Below are 27,720 nucleotides of genomic sequence, written 5' to 3' on the forward strand. Positions count from 1 at the left end.
TCGAAGATGGAAACCCCGAGTGGATAAAAGTCGGCATCCCAATTACTCTTCGACGGATGCATGCCGTTGCACCTCCCCTACCTCAATGAAGACTAAGAAAGAGGCCAGCCCATCAAGTTGAAGAAGGACAAAACCCAGAGGAACAAGCCCCAGCCACTTTAGACATGCACCAAATACAAGAAGCTATTGATGGTTTGTCTAGGTAATACATGGAGAATCAAGGGGCACAGAAGGAGCTTCAACTGCAAATGATAGATCACCAAGAAGAATCACTCTCTAGATGGATGAATCAACAAGGGGAGTGGCAAAAGCAATTGATGGAGCAGCAACTGGAACAAGGGAGACAGTAGGGTGAATCCTTCGATAGGTTGAACCAAAAGCAAGATCAACAACAAGAAGCCATCCAAAAGCTAATCAACATCCAAGCACACCAAGGTGCACACATTCATGAGATGCATCAGAAACAAAGAGAACAGGCAGATCTTTTTTATGAATACCGAGCGTTCTCGGAAGGAGTCTATATGAGTGAGACTGGATATCATGTAAACACTCAAGCTAGGCTCGGATACTTAGTCGGACAACTGCATGTATTGCACCCTGGGATCACAAGATATGAGGACTTAAAGGATGAATTAGCACGAGAGGAACGAGAAAGAGTCGAAAGGTGTCATGAATCAGTAAGGAAGGCACTGGAAGATTGGAAAAGAGCCAGAATGACACGGATGCAGGGAAGTGCAAGTGGACACAAAGAAGACAAACAAGAGAGAGAGTATGAGCATTTCAATAAGTAAAAAATGGTGGAGTTCCCTCCTTGTTCTATCTTTTTCAAGTTTTAAATAAGAAAAATCATGTATGGAATAGAACATGCTTCCATAGTAGCTTAGGAATTTTCAATTCTGCCTTTAAGATTTCATTGCTTAGGTCTATGAATGCTAGTCTAAGTGCCTGGCTTTCATTTTCATCCTACTTACATGTCTGCTTGTCCTTTTAAGCCAATTAAAAGAAAATGTTATGAAAAAACAAGAGTGAGGTTTATCTTGTGAAGTAAGTTCTCAATGTTTGTGGTATGGTAATTGATTAGCTAAGTTGGTTCACCAACAAGGTATATAGGTAACTATATGCTCTAAATCACACGCTGAAGCACATCCTATTGAGATTAGCCAAACAACAAGATCCTAATAAGAAAAAGAGAAAGAACAATAAGAGTTTGAAAAGGAAAGAAAGATAACAAGAAATAAGGCTAAGCACCAAAGGTTTAAATCTTAAGGCATGTGTTTGTGGTGCTCCTGTGCAAGGGACATGCTTGGATGAATAAGCTCTCAGGGGTGCCTTATCACTTGGTAACTTGGGTTAACTAACCCGGGATTATCAGCTGAAAGTCCACTATCAAGAGCAACCTTTGCTACAGAGCACTTAGTAACCCAAAGAGGTGCTGGACACCAAGGTCTCAAGAAAGAAAGTAACAAACCATATGCCTGTGGTGTGTATGTATGGGGGAAAGAGGCTTGAGGGAGTAAGTCCTTAGGGGTGTCTCAACACCTAGCACCTTGAACCAATTGGTTCGGGAGTGTTGGCTGAAAGCTTATCTTAAAGAGTTGCCATCTCACAGAGCACTTAGCCCAAGAATGCAATAAACCCTGGAAAATAAGGGAGGATCAATAAATAAGAAGTCTCATAGGGTGCAATCAAGTGAGTGTTCAAGGGCATGATAAGGACCTGAAAACCAGTAAAGGAATGAACCTAAGTTGCTATGCATGAAACCCCATAAACCATGAACTTGACTTCTATAATAATGATTTGTTTATCTTGTTCTGTAATTCATCTTTCCTATGTTTTAGTACTTGCTTAGGGACAAGCAAGCTTTAAGTTTGGTGTTGTGATGCCAGGGCATCTTGGCCAGTTTCACTGACCTTTTCTTTACTGTTTTAGGGTAGTTTCATGCATTTTCTTAGTAAATAAGCAAGTTTTGGATAAAAATACACTTATACCTTGATCCAAGCAAACAATGTGAACTTTACATGGTTTCATGAGAATTATGCAGGAATTTAATGATAAAATAGATAATGCATGATCTCATGACTTGGAACAGAGCTTTGATGCACTTTATTTGCTTGATTTTAGGACAAAGGAGGCAACGAAGAGCCATGTTAGCAGCCACGTTAGTCTAATTAATGTGACCACTAACATAGAATGGGAATAAGCTTGTAGCATTAATGGAAAAAGTGATCGCCAATAACGCCTTCGAAGCCATCATAGCCCACGTTAGTTGCCACATTAATTACATTAACGTGGTAGCTAACGAAGAGGAAAAAGAGAGCTCCAACGTTAGTGGTAAAAGTGAATACCACTAACGTTTCAAAAGGGCACACTTAGCCACGTTAAGAGTCACGTTAATCCAATTAACGTGAACTCTAACGTGGGAGGAGAAAGCAATCGGCAACGTTAGTGACACTCACCTTTGTCACTAACGTTGGACTAAGCCAATATTATCCACGTTAGTGGTCACGTTAAGACCACTAACGTGAAGGGTAACGTGGAGCAAGAAATGGTAGGACAATGTTAGTGACACTCACCTTTGTCACTAACGTTGGAGATGGCAATCACCACCACGTTAGTGGTCACGTTAATGCAATTAACGTGAGACACTAACGTGGGAAAGAAGGGTGTTTGAAGCGTTAGTGACAAAGGTAAGTGTCACTAACACTCTCGAAGCTTAGGCATGCCCATGTTAGTTACACTAACGTGGATCACTAACGTGGGGAAAAGAAGCAAAGAGCAACGTTATTGGTAAAGGTGAATGCCAATAACGTTTGCGAAGGACCAAGAGGAAATGTTATTGGAAAAGGTGAATGCCAATAACGTTTGCGAAGGACCAAGAGGCAACATTAGCGGTCACGTTAGTACCACTAACGTTGAAGTTAACGTGGATTGATTTGGTTTGGAACGTTAGTGAAAAAGGTGATCGTCACTAATGTTCTCGAACCCACATTTTCACTTAACGATAACACCACTAACGTCCTAACTAACGTCCACCCATGCCTAACTCACACTTTTTCTGCAAGCAAAGCTGAGCCCACTGAAGATTGTAACTGCTTCAACTCAAGATCAAAGGCCCATATCCAAGACTTGAAGAACTGACTAGAAGACCAAGAAGAGTAGTATATATAGGAGTAGTTTTGAACTAGAAGGGGGATTGGCATTTTGGAGAACTATGCTCTATATATTTACTTTTCTGCAATTTCTAGTTTACTTTAGAATGTACTCTCTTCTATCATCTTCCATTTCCAGATCTTTGAACAACTAAACCCCCTTTCATTGGGTTAGGGAGCTCTGTTGCAATTTGATTGATCAATTATAGTTTTTATTCTTCTTCTTCTTTCTTTTCTCTTGATTTGCTAGAAAGCTTTCGATCCTAATTCAATTAGTTAGTTGTCTTAGAAAAGAAACTCTCTATAATTGGATCTTCTCTAAGCCTTGGAAAAGGGATGAGGAGATCATGCTAGAAATGCTTTCTCATGTTGGACCAAATTGGGGTTTGGACGGATATAGTGACATATAATCCTCCCAAAACTTTTATTTGGAAATACATGTGGTATAATCAGTGACCATACTTCATCTCTTCCCATGAGCAATTAAATCAAGGAATTGGGCAATTGTTCAAGCTTAGAGAGATTGGGTTGCCAATGAATTGGGATCCAATTACCTAAGATTGTCAAAGAGATCAATGAATGCATTGATTGAGGAAGAGATGAGAATGAACTTGATCCGGAGAATGCAACATCTCCTAAGCCCAATGAATCCCCCATTTCTAATCTTACCCATTCTCTTTACTTTCTGCCATTTATCTTTATGTTCATCTCCCCGAATCCCCATTTAAGATTCTACAATTTACTTCCTGCAATTTACTTTACCGCCATTAAATTTTTGCAACTCTCAACTCAATTTCTGCTTAGCTCAACTAGCGCATTCTTCCAACTAAAGTTGCTTGACCAATCAATCCTTGTGAGATTCGACCTAACTCTATTGTGAGTTTTTACTTGACGACAATTCGATATACTTGCCGAAGGGAAATTTGTTGAGAGACAAGTTTTCGTGCATCACTGAGATGAAAGAGAAATGCTACATCTGGGCGACATGTGTTAAAACATACGCAGATGGAGGCACTAACGAGTATGACGCTGTCTGCACACTGAATGCCCAAGATCAATACATTTTGTCAAAAGTCCACTTCACATCTCTCAAAGCCGATACACATATAAAAGCTGAGGTAATATTAGAATAAAATAATGATTTTATCATGAAATGTAACTGCAATGTTGATTGATGTAAATTGATTTGGGTTTTTTTTTCTAGATTTTCTCTGCCATGTATCTCATCCTTAACGAGCAAAACATTAAAACATTTCAAGAAGAAGTATATTGTCTGCCCTCTGATATTGTGGTAAGGAGTACTTCAACGAATCTTGGGTGTATTTTCTGTCTACATTTAGGTGTATTTTTTGTGTTCAAATGGGTGTATTTTCTGTGTTCAATTGGGTGTATTTTCTGTATTCATTTGGGTGTGTTTTCTGTGTTCGATACGGTGTATTTTCTAGTATCATTTGGGTGTATTTTCAGTATTTCATTTGGTGTTTTACAATTGTTGCAGAACATAGCTATTGGAAATCATCCAAATGGGGAATTCTTACAGCCTAGAACCAATAAGCCATTCAGTGTGGGAGACTACCCAATGTTTATTCCCTTCTTGGACCTTAAAAAATTAGCATTACATTCATAAGTAAGTTTTCGTTTCTAAAACTTCTTATTACCATTCCTTACTTATGTGCCAAATAAACTAAAACACTGTTCAATATGGACACGCTTCAGATTTTTGCACCTGTATGCTATTCAAACCATTGGTGGTTATGGGTGGCTGATGCAAGAAAGAAAAAATTTTATATACTCGACCCATATCACAAGACATGTCCATCCGATGACATAATGAACCTAAATAAATTCATTATAAGTTGTTTTTTTGTGTTTTGTATTTTAATATTTTGATGTATTTCTGTTAAATATAAGGTGTAAGTTTGTGCTCATTTGGGTGTATTCATTTATTAAATTTACTCATATATTAGTGATTTATTTTGTGTTTTAAGGGATATGTAATTTCAAGAATGAGAGTATATGCTGGGGGGGGCACCTCTGAAGAGAAAGGACAAGGAAATTGAACCACCATACATTAACATCTCAGGCCAAAAGACAAGGTATAAATCTTTCACTCTGAAAATTAAACTTTCCTATATGTAATTTGCTAATTTATTTCTTGTTTTTCAGCTATGACTGTGCTATTTATGTAATGAAGTAGCTTGAGATAATTCAGCCTGAAAACGTTAAAAGGGGGAAGTATGAGTGCGACAATTGGACCCAAGTAAATGTGTTTAAAACTATATAACTCTGTATTACTTTACTCAATTAACATGGTTGATTAAACAGAATATTATTTTAAACTGTAGGACGAGGTGGACCACTCTAGAGTAGAATATGATTCCCGAATTCTATTCCATGAAATGAATCAAGACAAAGTTGAAGCCATTAGGGGGAGTGATGCAATAAGACTGTTCAAGCCATCCTCATTGTTATTAAGTCCATATTGTCAGATAGATTCTAATGATATTGACACTGATTAATGTAACTGTTATGTAGTCTTATAACAAATTGAACACATGCTGTAAAATTTTCCAATTATAAACCAGTTTTATTATAGAAAAAATTTCCATAATTAAACTGTCTGTGCTGTATTCAAAAGGTCTGTATTAGAGGTAGTAAAATATGAAGGAAAACATCACACCAGATATACACCCATAACATGAAATTTTACAGCCAAGGAAAGTTGAATATACACCCAAGGAAGTTGAATATACACCCAAGCGTCTATCACCCGATGCTATATCCCTAAACCCTAAACCCTAAACCCTAAACCCTAAACCCTAAACCCTAAACCCTAAACCCCTAACCCTTAAACCCCTAACCCCTAACCCTAAACCATAAAACCCTAATCCCTAATCCCTAAAAACCCTAAACCCTAAACCCTAAACACTAAACCCTAAACCCTAAGCCCTAATACCGTAAACCCTAAACACTAAACCCTAACCCTAAGCCACCCAACCTACGATACACCCAAAACATGGAATTTTACACCCCAACAACTTCAATATACACCCAAACCTCTATCCCCTGATGCTGGATTCCTAAACCCTAAAACCTAAAAACCCTAAAACCCTAAACCCTAAAAACCCTAAACCATAACAAATAAAAAAAAACAATAATTTATAACATAAACAATAGCAGCCGAAATATATATATATATATATATATATATATATATATATATATATATATGTAAAATACAATAAAATTCAGAAATACACCCAAGAAAAAGTGCTTTACACCCATATTCTGTAACTATACACCCAAAAAATTATCCCCTGCTGCTGGTTGCCTGAATTGATAATTCATAACACGTCCTTAATATTGGCTGAAATTTGGAAGCACCACTGATGCAACATCAAAGAGGTTTAACTGGAAATAATAAACTCACATATTAGCAAAACTATTAACAAGAAAATTAAACTCAATCACCACATATTTAAAGAACATCACTTTTACCTCGTTTAAAGATTTTGTTTTCTTCTTCTTTGAGGCATTTGTAATCTGTTTGTCCAACTTTGAACCTAGCCTATTTTTGGACGTCCTCTTCTTCGAACTCTTGGAGGGCTTTGAAGCTCGTTAACGGATTCCAAGTTGGCATCTTCGTGAGATAACGAACATGTCCCCTTCCTTTTGGCTTTCAATTCTTCCATCTCAACCATGACGTTATCGTACGCACGGTGCAGAATGGCAGTCAGCTCCTCCGATTCTAATGCAAATTCACAAATATTTTGCGAACAAAAAACCAATTCGTCAAACCTCTTGCTTCTTGGCTCCAACAATGGCTCGTCATGGCTGCTCTTGATGTGTGTATGTCGCCTCTTTACCTTCTTGCTCCATCGTTCCAATATATATCTCGATGACACTTGGCTTACTCGTTCAAAGCTTAACACGCTTAGTGCGTGACGGAACAATATCCCTCTTGACTCGAATAATAAGCATTGACATTTTACCTCAGCTGCTACTGAGTCGTAAGTAACCTCAAACTTGTTGAATATTGAGCCGAAAACTTGTTCTCCAACTTCGTACACTAAATAGCCTAGAGCGGAATTCGTTAATCTTGTGATGCAATTCACCTTTCCTCATAATTGTGCTTGGACTTCCCTAAACTTTCGGTGAGTGTAAACATGTTGAAACTGAGCTTCAATGAAGGATTTTGTTGCACACGGTATGATCGAATGAAAATCTGCAGCATCTGATTCTCTCTCTGCTTGCTCCCGGCTTCTGAAGCAATTATCGTATTGTTTGACAAATTGAATAAGCGAGCTGTTCCGGGTAATAAACTTGTTAAAAAATGAATGCATGCTCTCGCTCCTTTGTGTGCTTCTCATTCATGCCCAGAAGTGGTGATCCAAATAAATTGGAACTCATATATGACGGTCTTCGTAAAGATCTGCAGAATACACCCAAATAAGGCTATTTTACACCCAAAAATATTTAATTTACACATCTGCTGCATATTTTAAACAATATTACCTGAAAGCCACTTGTTGTCCACAAGACCATACTTCAGCAGAAAATCATTCCAATTCCTATCAAATGAATCTTTACTATGAGAGTTCCAAACAACTTGGCTCATTTCTTGTTCAATTTCTGCATGTCCCTTGTACCCATTTAATTTGGTTAGGATCTTCTTCATAATGTGCCAAATACACCAATGGTGAATTGTTGTTGGCATACAAGCCTTTATAGCCATTTTCATTGACGCGCATTGATCGGTGAGAAACCCTTTAGGAGCATTTCCTCCCATGAAAAATGAAAATCACCCCGACAAAAGCGCATCCAAGAAGTGTTGACTGACCGTGGTGATTCACCCCGATAAAAGAACCACAAACCAAATTATACCTGAAACAAATTACGACATTGCAGAATAAAAATCATTACATACACCCATATAATGATTTTAGACACCCAAGGAACATCCAATATACACCTCTGCAGCAGATTCATAGAACAAAATTAATTTAGCATCATAAAGCAAGAACAACATATTACCTGTTTATATTGCAGGTGGTGTCAAATGAAATAACATCTCCAAAATACTCAAAGGCAGCTCTGTTCCTTGCATCAGCCCAAAAAGCAAGCTTAATCGATTGATCGTCCGTGAGTTCGAGCTCGAAAAAGAAATTCTGATTCTTCTCTTTCATTCTCAATAAATATTTCCTGAATTCCTTTGCATCTTCTTGTTCCGAAACATTCCGTACTTCTCTCGTGATGTAATTCCTCACATCCTTTTCAATAAAATTTAACTCACGGTGACCCCTAGCTGCCGCAACGAATGATTGGAATGTTTTGCTTGGTCTGATACCAACCTCCTCGTTATTCTCTATTGTACGACGAACGGACATGCTTAGTTCCCTGTGCTGTTTTAGCATCTCTGCTTGAATTGAACAACAAAGGTGTGAATGATGCAGCACGACCTTTGAAATGATCTAAGCACCAACATCCTTCAATGTGTGTATATAAATTCTTGTAGGACAATTTAAACCAGCTGTGAGATTTGTCTTCTCAGTCGGAGATATTTTAGATTTCCATTTTCCCTCTTTGCTACATGTAATCAATTGATTCTTAATTTCGTTTCTCTTCTTATTTGTACTCCGAACTCTTGTAAAAAACCTGCAGCCTTGGCATAGTCCTTGTAAAATTTTGCAGCATCTTCAAGGGTTTTAAAAGTCATTCCAACCTTAGGAACAAGCTGGTCATCAACAATACAGAGGAGTTACAAAATACACCATGTTAAAAACAAAAATATACTATAGAGTTTCTGCGCCTCATAAAATAACAATTGAAGTAAAATACACCCAAGAAATCCTGATCTACACCCGAACGACAACAACTCAACTAAAATAAGAAGAAAAGCCATAAACTATTAATACACCTAAACGTCCCAAAAATACACCCAAGGATTCCTGATCTATACCCGAACAACACAAATTCAACTAAAATAACAAGAAAATCCATAAACTGTAAATATACCCAAACTTTCCTAAAATACACCCAAAATCTTCTGATCTACACCCGAGCGTCTGCTATAAAATGCAGAGAATTAATCAAAAGTAATACATTAGATTCAATCCACAGATTATGTTCACGCATTAATTTCACAGTCAATGTTCACGAATTATTCAGCTAGACAATCATAGACGAATAACTGCATCAAATTCAGATTAATCGTAATTAATTGAATCTAAATCAAACCTCAGGAACTTCGTTCGATTCAAATTCAAAATCCACTTTGCCCTTGTTCAGCTGACAATCTGAGGTTGAATCATCCATTATCTTCAAAACGAGTTCAAACTTTGATTTCAAAAATCATGAAAATCGAAAAAAAAACGAAGCTAGAGTTACAGAGAGAGAAACTCACGTCAATGACGAAGAACAAACCAGTGATAAACGCAGGTAAACACAACGATCGAAAACGCAAAGAGAGAACGCAAGAAGGAGAACGAAGAAATTTGGCAAGAGATTCGAAGAAAAAAACGAAATCTTTTGAAATTTGGAAGTTATATATTCGCGCGTTAATTGATTTTGTTTGATTTAATATTCTGTTATATAGCGCGTAAAACGTACGTAACATTAGGAACGCGTTTAGGAGGTTAATTGTCTTCAAAACTTGTAACACTTGTAAGTGTTAATCACTTGTATGCTGAGATTAATCTTTATTTAAATTAAACATTAAAAAAATTAATATATTGTAAGCAAAAATATATAATTTGTATTTTATTATATATATATGGTACTATTTTTTTCTTTTTTTTCCAAAAATTATCTATTAATCATTCTAGAAATATCCCGTAATTTGTAAAAATCTTCTATTCATAATGCACTTCTATAACATTGATAATCCACTGTACATTGTACAACCCCTGAAAACCCTCTTCGATCAATTACCTTAACCGCACTGCCATCTACCAAACACTCTCCACAATATGCACTCCTTCCAATTCTGTAGTTCTGGTAACTGCACAATAAACCGTAAATTTTTTTTTTCCATTTTCGTTTATTAAATTTTTTAGAATATTTTACAATTTCAATTCCAATTATTTTCTGCGTTTGCGTATTGTTTGATAGAAATAATTCTTTATTGCGTTGGTAGCTACAATTACTAAAGATGATGAAATCTTGTTTGAGACTCGGGGAAATTGTTAGAGCGGTTAGCGTTGGGTTTTTTAGCATGAGATTTACTTCAAAGATTGGAGAATTGAAACATCTGATTTTTTATAATGAATCAGGTTAAAGCGGTTAACCTGATTGCTATGGTTCCTCCTCAGGGGAATTAATATGGGTTCTTTGTTAATGTTAGCTTGCTCCGCTAATTTGAGCTTTAATGTGTTGAGGAAAATACTTGAAATTCAGTTATGTATCGGGTTGATCTTAATAACAGGGCATGTATTGCATTTAAAGATGTAGCCATGTAGGCGCATCAAATATTGGTAATAACTAAGTACTGTTAGTATTATACTCTCATCAAAATTTATCTCTTATTATTTTCTATCTTCCGGTTTATATTCCCATTTTCTATGGTTTCTTATTTCGGTAGTTTTTCTACGGGGATTTATGCTTGTCAAACTGACTAACAATTTTTCTCTTAGGCTTTTAATTTGAGAAGTGCTCCAAGTATGGATCATATCAGGTGGTAGACACGGTTTCTATTTCTAGCTATCACCAGTATCTCAAAGATGTGGTGGAAAATCGTTTTCTGTATTGCATAATTTTTACATAATACTAGTGAAGACAACCACAGCTTAGAAAAGGAAAAAGAAAAATACTGTATCAGCACAGCGATTGAGAAAGGTATGATGCAATGGAGGAAGCACAAGGCCAGTATTATTCTTCCACTCCACAAGAATCTGCATTATCTCATGATGGTGGAGGGAGGTCTCAGCTCAACGGCCAAGGGAATTGTGGGACTGGTATCATAGGCCTGAAGAAGAGAGGTCATGGAACTCGTTCTTGGATAAAAATTGGTCAGGATGGGAGTACTCAGACCGTAACACTTGACAAGGCTACCATTATGAGACATTGTTCTTTGCCTTCCAGAGATCTTAGACTATTGGATCCAATGTTCATTTATCCTTCTACCATATTAGGACGGGAGAAGGCTATTGTTGTAAACCTTGAGCAAATCCGTTGTATAATTACTGCTGATGAGGTCATCCTGATGAATTCATTGGATGGTAGTGTTGGTCAGTATAGGTCAGAATTATGCAATCGGCTTCAGAAAGAAAAAGCTGGTAAGGATTCCAGTTGTTTCTGCCGATTTTTTTGTTAGATTAGTAAGGGTTAAAGATGGTTGCAAAGGGTTCCTGGAGCAAGGCATCTAAAAATATCTGATATCTTTGTCTGATATGATCAGTTAGCAATTAGCATACTTAACTCCTGTTTAGCACTTAATTGGAATCGGTAAGGAGGGAAAGACACCAAATGATGTGAATTTGAAGTTCTATTGTGGTATCAATTAGAAAAGTTTACTTGATTGAAAGATTTTTATTGTAATGGTTTGTCTAATTTTTATGGCTTATGATAGTACATCTCTGCCATTTGATCTCTATAATTTCACCTAGCCGACAACGCTTCCTTTTTGTTGTTGTAAAGTATGATACCTTTTCATCCCTTGGTTGCTAACTAGCTATTGTCATTTCTTTCTTAAAAGTAATTTTTTAGTTTGCTACAGTTCCCTGGTATTGTAACTAACCTTCCAGCAAAAAGGAAACCACCACAACAAAACCCAAAATTAATTCTGTGAAAGATCCCCCCCTTTTTCCCCAAGGTAGACAGACACTGCACATAATTTCTTATCAGATTTGCCATTTTTGAACAGATGGTCTGCCTTTTGAGTTTAGAGCGTTGGAAATGGCTCTGGAGTTGACATGCACATCTTTGGATGCTCAGGTATGGCTCAATCAATAATCCTCTTGCAGAACCCTTTACGTTCTTGTCTGTGACAGTATATATCTTCGTTTTTATTTAACATTGAAATTGCAATGATTGCCGGTAATCATAGTAGAAGATATGATTTATTGTAAAATATTATTTGATTGAATTTCATCGACTGTATTATATATTTGCCTGCAAGTTTCAGATAACTTAATGGTGGCTACATTGTTTCAACTGCCAACAATTGTTTCCTCCATTCACTCTCAAGCGGGTAAAAGCCCTGGAATTAATTCGGCCACACACAGACACAAGAGGGATGGCTTTCAATTAACATCCATGAAAAATAGAAGAAAAGTTCTGTTATTAATTAGAAAATGCATCTACTTTATTGCAGCCATTAAACCCCTTTCTATATAACAGAAAATTCTAAAAGGATAACCCGGTGTCAAAACATCCTGCATTACGCAGAGTCCAATGAAAGGCCTTCTGAAAAGGCTAAATTCTTTGTTTCTAAAATTAAGTTCGGAAGAAATTAAAAGGCATAAGTAAAATGGGTGGCTTAGTGCACAAAACTCACACTGTGGGTTCTGGGGAATGTAGATCTATATGGTTTTACCTCCACTTACAACAAGACTATTTAAAGATCTTAACCTGTGACCTGAATCACAAGGCAGTTTCTTTAGTGTGGTTCCAAGGCACAAACAAAATAGAAGAAAGCTGCTAGACAAGCACTACTTAGGTACAATACTGTCATCATCATCAATTTGCAGTAGCTAGGTGCACATACTTATAATTGACATTCCTTTGTCCTGCATCATTTTCTACTTTATCAGTGCTTGTTTTACATGAGAAAAGGGTCAATGTTGCAGTTGCTGTCCATGCTCCCGTATAACATAATAATCTCACTTTATGGATTTGATCAATGGAATTTAAGTTGAAATGGGCATACGTTGTTTTAGTGTAAAATTCAGTAGCTTCAAACTAGGAATAACTTTATCAATGCTGTTATTTATTTTTTGAATTATGGTGAGAGTAAATTATATTGAATTTTACCAATCCTCAGGGAAGGTGAGTGTAACCTAACCAATACCCAGCTCCCCTATATGTTTAAAACTTACGTTAAGCTCCCTGAAATTTAGGAAATATTAAACCTGATACCCTTGTATTATTAAGAAGGTTTTTTATTTGATAGGTAAAAGAGTTGGAAATGGAAATATATCCTGTGCTAGATGAATTAGCATCGTCTATCAGTACTCTGAATTTAGAACGTGTTCGAAGATTTAAAGGTCATCTCCTTGCTTTGACTCAACGAGTTCAGAAGGTTGATAAATGTAGAATCCCCATCCTTGATTATTTGTGTTATTATTCTATCCTTTTAAACATCTGCAACTAGTAATTTGTGTAATTTCCAGGTACGTGACGAAATAGAACATCTCATGGATGATGATGGTGATATGGCTGAGATGTGCCTTACTGAGAAAAGGAGAAGCTCAGATATGTACCCTCTTAATGATTGTCTTCACATTCTTACATCAAGTAGTGGTAAAGAGATTTCAAAGTCAGCTCCTAATTCACCAGAGCGGTCAATTAGTGGGATCCCAATGTTGCCAAGGGCTTTCAGCATCACTGGAAATTCAGGCAAACATGGTAGTTCAATGGGTTCTTCTGATAATGGAGAAAGGATTCAACCACTGGAAATGTTGCTTGAAGCATACTTTATCGTCATTGATAATACGCTTAACTCATTGTCGTCGGTATGAGAAAGCTGATTCACTCAGCTATAGTATTAAAGTTCACCTACTTTCCTTGTGGCCTACAGTATCATATGTTGGATATCATGGTATTTATTATATAACTTGATCATAAAACTGGTTAGCAATGACAAGCTTTCTGCTAATAAACTGTTGTCTTGTGTAATGTCTGCCTTTGATTTTTGGTAACGATTAGAAGGCATGATGACTTTTTGCTTAAATTTTCATCTATTTCAAAGCAGCATATGGTTATATTATTTTCAGTGATGTGCTTTCTGCTGACGTTAATCTTTTTTTCCCCTGATATTCCAGCTTAAAGAATACATTGATGACACAGAAGATTTTATCAATATAAAGTTGGTAAGATTATCAACCTATAATATTCTGCTATCCACTCCTTTTTTTTTTTTCAAATTCTGTGTAAATGGTGTAAACCAGGGTGTCTTATTTTTAACTCATATTGCAGGGCAATATTCAAAACCGCCTAATACAGTTTGAATTGCTTCTTACTGCAGCTACATTGGTAGCAGCAGTATTTGCTGCTGTGACAGCAGTGTTTGGGATGAACTTTGAAACCACAGTTTTTGACTATCCATCTGGTTTCCATTGGGTTTTGGTAGTTACCGGAATCACTTGTGCATCATTGTATTTCTCATTCTTATTCTACTTTAAGTACAAGAAAGTGCTTCCAGGGTAAAATTCAACAGCTCTGAACTGATTCTGCTATGTAGCAAAGCCAAAATGGTCTTTATATTTAAGGTGGCAGGGCTGCCAAATTTATATGCATTATCTGTTTTTGAATCCACCGATACACGACAACCTATTCATAATTGAAGCTTTGACCATAATCATCAATCAAGATGGCATTGTTAGACTTGGGCAACTGTCACGGTGCAGGCCAAGATGTCTCTATAATCACGCGATATTTTGAAGGAGTCGTAAACCTCCCCATCTCTGCTCTTTTTGTACTCGAACAACAAATTTGAGTGATCGAATGCTGTTAGTTTTATAAACCCGTAGTCGTAATCTCTAAAGATACTCCATTTTGTCTCGAGGGGAGTAAATGTTGAACCCCAGCACTGCCAGCAACAATGTGTATGGTTCCATTTAAGGGTCCCTTACAGTGGTGCTTTTCTTCATTTGTGCAGATATTCTTTTGCAACATGTAAGCACAAAAACTTTACTATGTAAAGTATGCATATTCAAAGAAACTAGTTCAAATGATGGTGTGGCATGTTAATGAGAAATGTTCTTGAAACTTCTCATGAACCGTATAGATACATATTTTTATAACGTAGAATTTGATGGGCCTTCATTACAATACCCTAACTCTTTATTTCTATTCTTGCATTTTTATCTCTTAGTGTATGTTCTATTACTTGCTTTCGGAGAAAAACCTTTCAATAAACACTAAAGCAAGTGCATATTAAATAGAGGTAATTAAAATTTTAAAAACTAAATTGAGGTTCACGTGCAAATTTAAGGACCAAATTGAGTATTATACCAAATTGAGACTATATATATATATATTTGGAGACCAATTTTATGTAGAAGTCCTGAATAGAAATTGATGATGAAAGCTAATGTTGAAAAGGGTCTTGAAATTCTTATGAGGTGCTTTTTTATTGGAATAAATAAAGAAATTACAAATAAAGTTAAATTTTACCATTATGAAACTATGGAGGATTTAGTCAATTTAGCCATTGAGGTGGAGCAGCTGCAATAATTTATTGCAACTTGGCTCTCTTCGGACTCCAATGCTATAAGGGTTTCTAAAGGAGCAAAGTTTGAGGATAAAACAAAATTCAAGAGTGTAGATTTCAAGAAGAATCTTATAAATTGACATAAGAAGATGAGTTCTTCTAATTTTATCTTTAATTCTTCTTCAAAGCCAGTAACAAAAGAATTTATTGAGTATTCTGTAAATGGATGTGTACTTGGAGAAACCAAAAGTGCAGAATTTCTCAAATGGGTCCTTAGAATCTGAGAAATTTGAAAATCAAGAGAGAAAAGAAATGAATTTGAGAGAAGAAGAAACTGAGAAAGAGAATGAGTGTTTGAGTAAAAAGAATAATGTTTGAGTGAGAGCGAGAGTTTTGAGAAAAAAATGAGAATAGTGAGAGAGATGAGTCGATGAGAAATAAAGAAATTCAGAGCAATAAACCCACTTGTGAGAGAGATCTAGAAAGTTTCAGCTTAGACAAAAGTGCATTAGTGATATTGAATTCTACAGAGTTTGATTTCTCATATGCCTAACCATGAATTGCCTAGTGTTTTTATGCCATTTTTTAAGGTTTTGCAGATTTATTGGTAAATTATGGAGACATTGATATCGATGAAAAGAAAAAAGACAACTAATTTCCAACTTTGGTTAGCAGTTATACAAAACATGTCTCAAGTATTCAACATATGACAAGGTATTGTACGTTTTGTTTTGCATTTGATAGTTCAAGGATCTTAAACAAAAGGCATGTAAAGTGGACTAATTTGTTGGATTATTTTTCATATGTGCTAGGACAAGGTAATGATAATGTGATTGCTAATGAGTTGTTCAATTTAATCACAACTCTTACTCCTAAATTCTTAGTATTTGATTATATGAATAATTTTTATGCAACTATATTTGATTTTTGCTCTATATTTGTTACTTGTGAGAATATTGATTCTAATTGCCATAGTGGAATATATTTTTGTTGGCCTCGTAATCATATGAGTATTGGTGGATTTTATTCTGATTTTATTGCATATAAGAAAGTTGAATCTCAAGCTTTCTCAAATATGTTGTGCATTCCTTTGCATATTCTTACTCATACAATAGTCTACACTTCTCTCCCACCAATTCGGCCAAGGCTGCGCAACAATTGGCTTGACTCCAAGTTAGGCGCAATGCCCTTGCGTAACCATTCAAGTCAGGCGCAGCAATGGGGGCATGGCTTCAAGTTAGGCGCAGCAATTGCTTGAGTAAGGCGCAGCACTTCACGCATCACTCCAAGTAAAGCACAGCTCACTCTCAAGTTAGGCGTAGGTCATTAAGAATTCAAGTGGTCCCCACCTCTCCAACAAGCTACGCAAAATCTTTTATTTATTCTGATTGAATTTTAATTTTTATTTTAGAATAGACAAAGATATTATTTTAGTTTTAGAAAATAGATTTTAAATTAATTAGGATTAAATATAAAAGAGTAAAGAAACTTCTCTTTTCTGGGACCTGATTCAAAATTTACAGTTTACCAAAATCCTAGTTTTCACTCTGAACCATGAGCAACTAAACCTCCACTGTTAAGGTTAGGAGCTCTGTCTTTTGTATGGATCGATTCTATTATTTTTCTATTTTAATTTATGTATTGATTCATATAATTCAAGAATTGTTTTCGTTCTTTATTTTATGAATTTGGGTGGAACGGAAGTATGACCCTCTTTCTAATTGAGTTTTTGTATAACTTGGGAAAGCTCTTTACTTGAACAACAGCTTGAAAATATATTCTCCTAAATTTCTAATTATCTGGATTTAATGGGATACGTGACATATAATCCTCTTATATTTGGGTAATTAGGATTTCTGTGGCGTATAACTAGAATTGAACTTCACCCTCTAATTTGAATTAATTGACCAAGGAATTGGCGGTTGATGAGAGTTAGAGGAGACTAAAACGGTCTAAGAAATTAGGGTTTAGTCACATATAGTTTGCCATGAATTAAATCTTGCATGATTAAAATAGTTAGTAAGAAAAGTTAATCCGGAAAATAGATAACTCTGAAGCCTTAACTGTTTCTCCATATATATTTCACAACTTATTTACTGCTTGCCTTCTGATATTTTGAATTTACTGTTTAATGTTTTTGAACTCTCAAACACCATCTTCTGCCTGCCTAACTAAGTAAAATTAATCAACCATCGTTGCTTAGTCCATCAATCCTCGTGGGATCGACCCTCACTCACCTGAGGTATTACTTGGTACGACCCGGTGCACTTGTTAGTTAATTTGTGGGTTATAAATTTCGCACCAAATTTTTGGCGCCGTTGTCGGAGATTGATTGTGATTGACAACTACTCGTTGTTTGATTTCTTAGATTAGATAATTTTTTTAATTAGTTTTATTTTAGTATTATCAATTTTTATTTTTCATTTTTTTCCTGCTTTTCATTCACCCAGCCCCCTGTTTTCGTTTCTTTTTTACTTTCCCTTTCAATTTTTATCTTCGTTTATTAGTTCTTATAATTATTTAGTTATCGTATTTAGTTTATTTTTCTTTTATTTTCGTAGTTTTTTTTATTTTTTTATTTATATTTCATTTTAGTTTTATTTGCTCTTTGCATTATTTTTTTATTTTTTATTTTTTATTTTACTAGTTTTATTTGCTTCTTGGCTTTAATTTTTTCAAGTTTTCTATTAATTAGTTTTCTCTTAAGTTCTGAAATTAAATTTGGTCTTACCTAATTATTTTTATTTTAATTTTTCTGTTCAATTTAAAAAAAAGAAAAAAAAGAAAAAGAAAATTCGAAATTTTCACTTTAATTTTATTTATAATTTTCGAACTGTTTGCTTTATTTATTTAGTATTTTTTATTTTATTTGTTTACACAGGTTACCTCACTGGAAATTCTCTGCACTCTGACGTAGAGAATTCCATCTTTTCTTATCTTCTGTCTGTTTATGCACAGGAACAGAGACAAGAAACCTCTCTTAGACTTTGATCCTAAACCCAAAAGGACTTTTAGATGGCGTTTACAACAAGCAAGACTTTACAACGCTGCAGAGTCCACTATGGATCATAATAATGCTGCTAATGCCAATGTGGCAAATCCAGTTGGGAATAAGCAACCTAGAAGAGTGCTTGGCTCAAACACTGTTCCTACTACAAGTCTTTATGGAAAAAGCATTGTGGTGCCTCCTATAGCTACAAACAACTTTGAACTGAAGCCACAACTAGTCACTTTGGTGCAACAAAACTGTCAATATCATGGACTCCCTTAGGAAGATCCCAATCAGTTTATATCTAATTTTCTGCAAATTTGTGATACTGTGAAAACTAATGGGGTGAATCCTAAGGTGTACAAACTCATGCTCTTCCCATTTGCCTTGAAGGACAGAGCAAAGCTGTGGCTAGATTTTCAATCCAAGGAGAGTTTGGATACTTGGGATAAGGTTGTCACTGGGTTTCTTACTAAATTTTTCCCACCAAAGAAGCTGACTAAGCTTAGAGTGGAGGTTTAGACTTTCAGACAGAAGGATGGTGAGACCTTCTATGAAGCTTGGGAGAGGTACAAGTTGCTGACTAGGTAATGCCCTCCGGACATGTTCTCTAAATGGACCCAGCTAGATATCTTTTATGAAGGCTTAGGTGGAATGTCCAAGATGTGCTTTGATAATTCTGCAGGTGGTTAATTGCACATGAAGAAGACACCGGAAGAAACTATTGAGCTTATTGAATTGGTTGCTAGCAACCAATATTTATACTCATCTAATAGGAATCCTGTAAACTCTGAGACTCCTTAAAAGAGAGGTGTTTTGGAAGTGGAAGCTGTTGATGCCATTCTTGCTCAGAACAAGCTTTTGACTCAGCAACTAAATCTAATTACTCAACAGTTGAGTGGAATACAGGTTTCAGCTGTCAACACTCAGAATGCACATCAAGAGGTCCCTTATGACATGATAGGTAATTTTATGCAAAATGAAAATTATGATTATGCTCAATCTTCTTCTGAACAGGTCAATTACATGGGGAGTGCTCCTAGAAATCCCAATAATGATCCCTATTCTAAGAACTAAAATCAGGGGTGGAGAAATCACCTAAATTTTGGGTGGAGAGAGCAACCTCAGAGGCCACAGATTTTTAATAATAATTCTCAAGGTGGTTATCAACAGAATAATTTTAATAACCACCAGTTTCATTCATCTCAGCAAGCAACCTCTCAGCCCTAGCAGAACAATGATTTGGAAGCAATATTGGTAAGTTTTAGATAGGAAACCAGAGCATCAATCAAGAACTTGAAGATTTAGATGGGTCAATTAGCCATAAAAGTTAATGAAATTGATCAGAGGACCACTAATAGCCTTCCTGGTAACACAATTCCAAATCCAAGAGAGAAATGCAAGGCTATCACCTTGATAAGTGGACAAGTGGCAAGTACGGAAGTACAAGTTAATGAGGAGCCTATTGAAAAAGAAGCTCCAGAGGAGAAGAAGGAAGAAGTAGAGCACGTCCCTCCAAAGCGTGCGGACAACCCATTCCCAGACTCTCTTGACACTTATCCTACATTGCCAAAGGCTCCTGAGTACAAACCTAAAATGCCATATCCTCAGAGACTTCAAAAGGGGCCAAGGACAAGTAGTTTTCAAAGTTCTTGGAAGTCTTCAGAAAGTTGCAAATCAATATTCCTTTTGCTGAGATTTTGGAGCAAATGCCTCTCTATGTCAAATTCATGAAGGAGTTGTTGTCAAAGAAGAAGCCTTTAAAGGGAGACGAGACATTGGTCTTGACTAAGGAATGTAGTGCCTTCATTCAAAATAACTTGTCAAGGAAGATGCTGGATCCAGGGAGCTTTCAAATCCCATGCACCATTAGGAGCACCACCTTTGAGAAAGCCCTATGTGACCTGGGGGCAAGCATAAATTTAATGCCCTGTCTGTGATGAAGAAGTTGCAAATCCAAGAGGCACAACCCACAATGATAGCATTACAGATGGCAGACAAATCTATATAAAGCCTACATACGGATTAGTGGAGAATATCTTGGTCAAAGTGGGTAAGTTCTTCCTCCCAGCAGATTTTGTGATTCTTGATACGGGAGAGGATGAGAATGCATCTATAATCCTAGGAAGACCATTCTTAGCCACTGGGAGAGCTCTCATTGATGTGGAAAAAGGTGAATTAGTGCTTAGAGTGCATAATGAGCAATTGGTCTTTCCTGTCTTCAAAGATATACATTCAACAGGTGAAGAAGAGAGGTGCATGCAGACTTAGCTTATTGATCCAAACCTTCAAGAACCCCCTGATGATGCACAGCAGAAATTGTAGCTCAAACCTCCTTTGGTTACAACCAATAAAATTCCTCCTGACATCAAACCTAAGTTTGGTGTCGGGAATGCATCATCCACCAAGGCGGAGGTTCCCAAAAAGAAGAAAGTACCCAGGGGATGGAGAAATAAAAAGATTCCCACTGAAGACTTCTCCCCATGAATGAAAGTGGTGTTGACTAGCAATCTAGTGTTCACTTATACAGTAAATAGAATCCTATCTCTAGAGCATATTGAGCTACTTTATGGGGACACAAGGAGAAGATTCACAGTGAGGGGTGAAGAGCTGAGCCCCTATGATCCTCCTCCTTAAAGGTGCTAACCGTCAAGCTAGTAACGGTAAAGAAGTGCTTGTCGGGAGGTAACCCGATAATTTCATATCCTTAGTTTATTTTTTTATGCGTTGATTCTATAATTTATTTGATTTTTAGTTGAGTGTCTATATTTTTCCTTTGTTTTATGTGTGTCTGGATCATGCAGAGTAATTAGAACAGAAAGAGGAATTTGAAAACAGAGTTTTGACACATTCAAAGAAGTTATTTCGGATTGGGTGGCGCCTAACTTTGAAAACTCAAGTTAGGCGCCACAGTTCTGGTAATTTTGGAAGTTACTCTCGGGTACCTTGGAGTTAGGCGCCGAAGATTCATAAAAAAGTGGATTTTCTCTGGAGGGTCCGCACCTAACTTGAGAATTCTCAAGTTAGGCACAAAGTGTAGAAACTCAAGACAAGTTAGGCGCATGGAAGGCCAAGTTGGGCGCAGAGGTAGCTGGCACTCACGGGTGGCCTCAAGTTAGGCACGGGATTTTTCAAGTCAGGCGCAGTGAGTAAAGGAGTTCAACTCACGTTAGGCGCCATAAGAATGTCTCTTCAGGCCAAGCTAGGCATAAGGACATACCAAGTTAGGCGTGAATCTCCTAATTGCCCCAATCCTTCCAACCACAATCCACCAATTCCTTACCAAATCAATTTGAATTGATCCCACCCCCTAATTAGATTCACTTATATATATATATATATATATACCCTCCCCACCCGTAACCCTCTATATATACATATATATATATATATATATATATATATATATATATATATATATATATAAACTAAAAAAAACATAAAATAAAATAAAAACCTAAAAAATAAAAATTAATACAATACAAAAAAAGAATATATATATATTTTAATTATGTTAACCTCTCTTCTCTTTTTATCACTTTATTCTTCTTTTGCAATAATATTTGTTTTTTACTTCTCCATACGTCTTTTACGTCCTTTCCTGTTTTCGGTTTTTCTTTGCTTGAGGACAAGCAAACTTTTAAGTTTGGTGTTGTCGCTTCACTTGTGGCTTTTCTGTTTACTTTAATGGCAACAAAGGGAGGCGAATAATCTTCACGGAGGAGCACAGCCAGAAGAATGAGACGGCCACTAGGATAACTGAGGTGGTTGAGTTCCTTTCATTCTATATTTCCTCCCGTTCTTATTATGTTATATTCCTGTTTTCTGCTGTTTTACTTGGTTTTTGCATGATCTTTTGTTATTTCAATTCCTAGGTTCTAGTTTATTTTACTATTTTTATTCTGTTATTTATTTTTAATTATGAAAAGTGTCTCATTGAACTTGAATCCAAAAGAAAGAAGAAAAGATGTAGTGCACGAGAAATTGAGTTTAATTTTTAGAATAGTCTCATTTATCCAAACGTGGTGGTATTTTCTGTGACTCTGAATGCATGACATGAACAATGCATATTTAAATTTGAATCAAAGAATGTTGATGTACAAGGAACAGGAATTTAGAGAACTATTATAAATTCTCTGCAATAAGTGAAAGTTTAATCCTTGAAGCAGAAAGAACAACAAAAGAAAAATAAAAGCAAGGTCCAAGGCTCTGAGCATCAATGACTAGGGAGGTCAGACATGATTAAAAGCTCAAAGAGTTGTTTCTCTGGTCATATGCTTGTGGTGTGATTGTGTCAAGTAATCCTTGAGACAGAACACTAAGATTCGAGATCAATTGCATTTAACAGAGTATGCCAAAGGCTTTAAGCACCACTATCTGGGAGTAACTGAAAGGAAAATCAAAACCTAAAGAGAGTTCCCTAGTTAAGTGCTTGTGGTGTTTTTGTGTCAAGTGAAGCTTGAGATAAAACATTTTGCTGTGTTCAAGGATTAAACTGAAATATAAAAGACTAGAGAATTCATAATATTATCCGGATTCTAATTCCGAATGACAGTAACATTCTTCTGATTCAAAGGATAGTGAGATGCCAAACTTATTTAGGATTGCAGTTGTAAACCCCACTTCAAGAAGAGACATGAGTTTAATTGAACTCTCACGCTCATGCAAATTCACATCCTAAGCTTATATTAGTTTTGGTTGCTTGAGGACAAGCAACAATTCAAGTTTGGTGTTGTGATGTGTGAGCATCTTTCCTAGCTTTTCCTAATGAATTTGCATTTAATTTGTTGAGTTTAATCAATAATTAATTATCTTTTAGCCACTATGGATGTTACTTTGAGTCGTGTGCAATTCTATTTATTTTAGGTAGCATTTGGCTGGATTTGATGGAGTTTCCGCAGAAAAAGAGAAGAAGGCGAATGATGCTGTCAACCATGACCTCTCTGCACTCAAACATGAATAACTCGAGCTATAGAGGTCCAATGGATGTGATTTTAGTGGCGTTGGAAAGCTAACTTTTAGAGCTTTCCAACGATATATAATAGTTCACACTTCTCTCCCACCAATTTGGCCAAGGCTGCGCCTAACTTTAGAAATCTCAAGTTAGGCGCAAGACGTCAACAACAACACGCAACAATTGCCTTGACTCCAAGTTAGGCGCAATGCCCTTGCCTAACCATTCAAGTAAGGCACAGCAATGGGGGCATGGCTTCAAGTTAGGCACAGCAATTGGAGTAAAAGATATTATTTTAGTTTTAGAAAATAGATTCAAGTTAGGCGTAGGTCATTAAGAATTCAAGTGGTCCCTGCCTCTCCAACAAGCTGCGCGAAATCTTCTATTTATTTTGATTGAACTTTAATTTTTATTTTAAAATAGCAAAAGATATTATTTTAGTTTTAAAAAATAGATTTTAAATTAATTAGGATTAGATATAAATAGATTTTACCAGAATCCTAGTTTTCACTCTGAACCATGAGCAACTAAACCTCCACTGTTAAGGTTAGGAGCTCTGTCTTTTGTATGGATTGATTCTATTATTTTTCTATTTTAATTCTTGTATTGATTCATATAATTCAAGAATTGTTTTCGTTCTTTATTTTATGAATTTGGGTGGAACGGAAGTTTGACCCTCTTTCTAATTGAGTTCTTGTATAACTTGGGAAAGCTCTTTACTTGAATAACAGCTTGAAAATATATTCTCCTAAATTTCTAATTATATGGATTTAACGGGATATGTGACATATAATCCTCTTATATTTGGGTAATTAGGATTTCTGTGGCATATAACTAGAATTGAACTTCACCCTCTAATTGGAATTAATTGACCAAGGAATTGGCGGTTGATGAGAGTTAGAGGAGACTAAAAAGGTCTAAGGAATTAGGGTTTAGTCACATATAGTTTGCCATAAATTAAATCTTGCATGATTAAAATAGTTAATAAGAAAAGTTAATCCGAAAAATAGATAACTCTGAAGCCTTAACTGTTTCTCCATATATATTTCACAACTTATTTACTGCTTGCCTTCTGATATTTTGAATTTACTGTTTAATGCTTTTGAACTCTCAAATACCATCTTCTGCCTACCTAACTAAGTAAATTAATCAACCATCGTTGCTTAGTCCATCAATTCTCGTGGGATCGACCCTCACTCACCTGAGGTATTACTTGGTATGACCCGGTGCGCTTGCCGGTTAATTTGTGGGTTATAAATTCCGCACCAGTAGCTCGCACGTAACTAAGTGAGTAACTGCCTCAAAGAATCTCTCACCCACTTCTAGAAGGGAGATCTCAACAACCCTAAGATAAAGGGACGGTTATCCACCATCAGAAGTGAAACTACTTCAATGGTGGTTATTGGTTCGTCCCCTATAAATACACTGATACACTCAGGTAAACTTAAGTTCTAATTCGCTAAAAGCTGCTTAACTCTTTGCTGACTTAGGCATCGGAGTGTCTTGCAGGTACCACCTCCTACCTTCTCGCAAAAAACTCGAATGACAGCCACAAGACGAGGGACAATTAAGAGTACGTTGCATTGAGGATTTGGGCCTCAGATACAATCCCAAAGTCGACCTAGTTTCAGGTAATATGCGAAACATTGGCGCCGTTGCCGGGGACCTGGGAATCAACGTTCCATGGTGGATGATCAATGTGAAGACGGACACACTGCGTCCGAGTTAGACCAGGAATATCAAGACATGGTCAACGACGACCAAGCCTTAGTAATACCCCAGCCAAGAATAGAGGAGCCGCATGGGGAGGGCCCCTCCGACAACTAAAGGAGAATCTAGTCTGAAGTTCGCGTCTCTGAAGGGGAAAGGTAGCCTTATGATGTTGACCACATGGGATGGCTACAAGGACATCAGGGCCGGCTTGAGCAGCTGGAACAGGAGTTAGAGCGACAGCGCGAAGCGGAGAGAAGCTTGAAGAGGGAGATCAAAAGGCGAAGAGAGTTGGAAGACAAGCTCTCAAAACTAGATTCCAACCTTCGCAATAAGGAGGGTCGTACTACTAGGGAAGATAGTCCCTTAGGGGGAGAACACCCATTTACGGAAGACATCATGCAGGCTAAAGTTTCCAAAAACTTTAAAATCCCTAACATGAACCTGTATGACGGAACAACCGACCCAAAACACCAGCTCAGCAATTTCAAAAGTTGGATGTACTTAGCAGACGCCTCAGATGCTACTCACTGCAAGGCCTTTCCGACAACATTGACTAAAGCTGCTATGAAGTGGTTGGATAGCCTGCCCCCAAGATCAGTATCTAGTTTCGACGATCTCTCGCGCAAACTCCTTACGTGATTTTCGATCAAGAAAGACAAGGTCAAGCATGCTCGTAGCCTACTCGGAGTGAAACAGGAGGTTGGAGAACCCTTGAGATATTACATGGAGAGATTTAACAAAGCATGCTTGGAAATTCAAGACCTGCCCACTTAGGCGGTAATAATGGGACTTGTCAATGGTCTCTGAGAAGGACCCTTCTCCCAGTCCATATAAAAAAGGCATTCGACTTCCATAAGTGATGTACAAGAACGAGCTGAAAAGTACATCAATGTGGAAGAAAATGCCAAGTTACGGGAGCCTAGTTGGCGACCAGTGCACCCTCAACAGTTGAAGGAAAAAGAGAGGGATCCCAAGAGAAAAGAAGAAGTCGGGCCCGAAAAGCCTAGAAGATATCACACGTACACTCAGTTATGAGTTTTCCTAGTAGATGTCTATAGGAAAATCTGTCACATCGAGAAGCTTCCTCCTTCGCATCCCATTAAAAATAAAAAAGGTGGAAGTCATAACGAATATTGTGAATACCATAAGCTGTACGGGCATTCGACAAATGATTGCTACGACCTAAAAAATGTGATAGAAAAATTGGCCAGAGAAGGTCGGTTGGATAGATATTTCAAGGAAAGGTCGGAAAATCATACAAAAAAAAGAGAGATGAGCAAGACCACGAGCAGAGAGGTCCACCCCCACAGACTCCAGAGCGACATATTCATATGATATCAGGAGGATTCACTAGAGGGGGGCTGACCAAGTTGTCTCGGAGGAGGCATTTGAAAGAAGTCAACCAGGTCGGAGATAGTGAATCTGACCTTCCCACAATCTCCTTCACCAAAGAATATGGGAAGGGAATCATACCCAAGCATGACGACCCAGTGGTAATGATGAGCGGATATTTTATACGCCTTTTGACATCATTTTCATATAGTTTTTATCATGTTTTGTTTAAGTTTTATTATATTTTCATAGGTTTTAGTGTAAAACTTACATTTTTGGATTCTATTATGAGTTGTTATGTTTTATGGTGATTTCAAGTATTTTTTGGCTGAAATCTGAGAATTTTGACAAAGGCTGATTCAGAGGCAAGGAAAGCATAGCAAATGCTGTCAAGATCTGACCTCCGTGCATTCAAGCAAGCATTTCTAGAGCTACAGATATCCAAATGGAAAGTTCTTAACGGCTATAGATAGCTAACATCTAGGTCTTTCTATCAATATATAATTGTTTATACTTTTTTTGAAGATGAAGGCCCAAAACTGGTTTTCAACGTCAGCCATCTACTCCCTTCCTGGCATTGGATGCCCAAAAGGGCGCAGCTGCCATGCAACGACCAAAGGGGAGTTCAAAGGGGGAATTCAACACCCAAGAGCCCTACTAGCACGTGGAGACACCCTTAGGTAAGCCCAAACACTCACCAAGTGGGTCCCAGAATTGGATTTTCGCACTACAAGCCTAAGCCCTACAAGAAATTGCAAGAAAAACTAATTGAAAACAAGAGTCAAAACCTAAATTTAGAAGGAAATTAAACTAAGAACCCTAATTTCTAGAGAGAAGAGGGAGCTTCTCTCTCTAGAACTAACCTAAGGCACATTTTCTACACTACTCTAATTGCTCCCCCCTTGTTCCCTCTTGAATTCTACATCAAATAGCCTCAGAAATAAATTGGATTTGGGCCTGGATGGCTCAGATATCACCCCTAGGCATATTCACTTTAATGAGGTCACGTGACCAACGTCACGCCTGTGCGTGGTTGACATGTGCACATCGCCTATCGAATTCCCTCCTCACGCGTACGCATAGGTGATGCGTGCGCGTGGCCTTGAATTCTCCAAATGCTCATTTCTTCATGAATTCTCCACTTTGCATGCTTTTCTCTTTACTTCTTGCACCCAATCCTTGTCTTATGATCCTGAAATCACCCAACAAACAT

The 27,720-nt window shown here is 36.9% G+C and overlaps 2 protein-coding genes and 1 non-coding gene across 5 annotated transcripts; 1 reads left to right on the forward strand and 2 right to left on the reverse strand.

Annotated features, from left to right (window-relative positions):
• Positions 1–7,260: 7,260 nt before the first annotated feature.
• Positions 7,261–7,884, reverse strand: LOC130980943 (protein FAR1-RELATED SEQUENCE 5-like). The gene is made up of 2 exons (XM_057904584.1): positions 7,665–7,884; positions 7,261–7,454 (listed from the first exon to the last, which is right to left on the reverse strand). The coding sequence occupies exons 1-2, from the start codon at positions 7,882–7,884 to the stop codon at positions 7,261–7,263; spliced, it is 414 nt and encodes a 137-aa protein (XP_057760567.1).
• A 2,091-nt stretch (positions 7,885–9,975) lies between these two features.
• LOC130980280 (magnesium transporter MRS2-5) lies at positions 9,976–14,617 on the forward strand. Of its 3 annotated transcripts, none has more exons than XM_057903965.1 (7): positions 9,976–10,145; positions 10,781–11,422; positions 12,010–12,080; positions 13,258–13,386; positions 13,478–13,819; positions 14,129–14,176; positions 14,283–14,617. In XM_057903965.1, the coding sequence occupies exons 2-7, from the start codon at positions 10,993–10,995 to the stop codon at positions 14,511–14,513; spliced, it is 1,251 nt and encodes a 416-aa protein (XP_057759948.1). In that variant the 5' UTR covers positions 9,976–10,145; positions 10,781–10,992; the 3' UTR covers positions 14,514–14,617. The 3 variants fall into 3 exon arrangements, with proteins under 3 accessions (XP_057759948.1, XP_057759950.1, XP_057759949.1); XM_057903967.1 differs by having other exon boundaries at positions 14,332–14,617; XM_057903966.1 differs by lacking the exon at positions 13,258–13,386.
• A 4,392-nt stretch (positions 14,618–19,009) lies between these two features.
• On the reverse strand, positions 19,010–19,116 carry LOC130983719 (small nucleolar RNA R71). The gene has a single exon (XR_009087697.1). It is a non-coding gene; the product is annotated as a small nucleolar RNA R71 (small nucleolar RNA).
• Between the last annotated feature and the right edge of the window lie 8,604 nt (positions 19,117–27,720).

Source organism: Arachis stenosperma, chromosome 5 (genome assembly GCF_014773155.1).
Source record: "Arachis stenosperma cultivar V10309 chromosome 5, arast.V10309.gnm1.PFL2, whole genome shotgun sequence".
In the NCBI taxonomy this organism is placed as follows: domain Eukaryota; kingdom Viridiplantae; phylum Streptophyta; class Magnoliopsida; order Fabales; family Fabaceae; genus Arachis; species Arachis stenosperma.

Bases quoted from the DNA above. Each gene is read 5' to 3' on its own strand.
- LOC130980943 (XM_057904584.1), bottom strand. From the start codon at position 7,884: ATGGCTATAAAGGCTTGTATGCCAACAACAATTCACCATTGGTGTATT. The intron at 7,455-7,664 runs GTAATATTGTTT...TACCCGGAACAG, and splicing joins GGACAACAAGTGGCTTTCAG to CTCGCTTATTCAATTTGTCA.
- LOC130980280 (XM_057903965.1), top strand. From the start codon at position 10,993: ATGGAGGAAGCACAAGGCCAGTATTATTCTTCCACTCCACAAGAATCT. The intron at 11,423-12,009 runs GTAAGGATTCCA...ATTTTTGAACAG, and splicing joins GCTTCAGAAAGAAAAAGCTG to ATGGTCTGCCTTTTGAGTTT. The intron at 13,387-13,477 runs GTTGATAAATGT...TGTAATTTCCAG, and splicing joins TGACTCAACGAGTTCAGAAG to GTACGTGACGAAATAGAACA.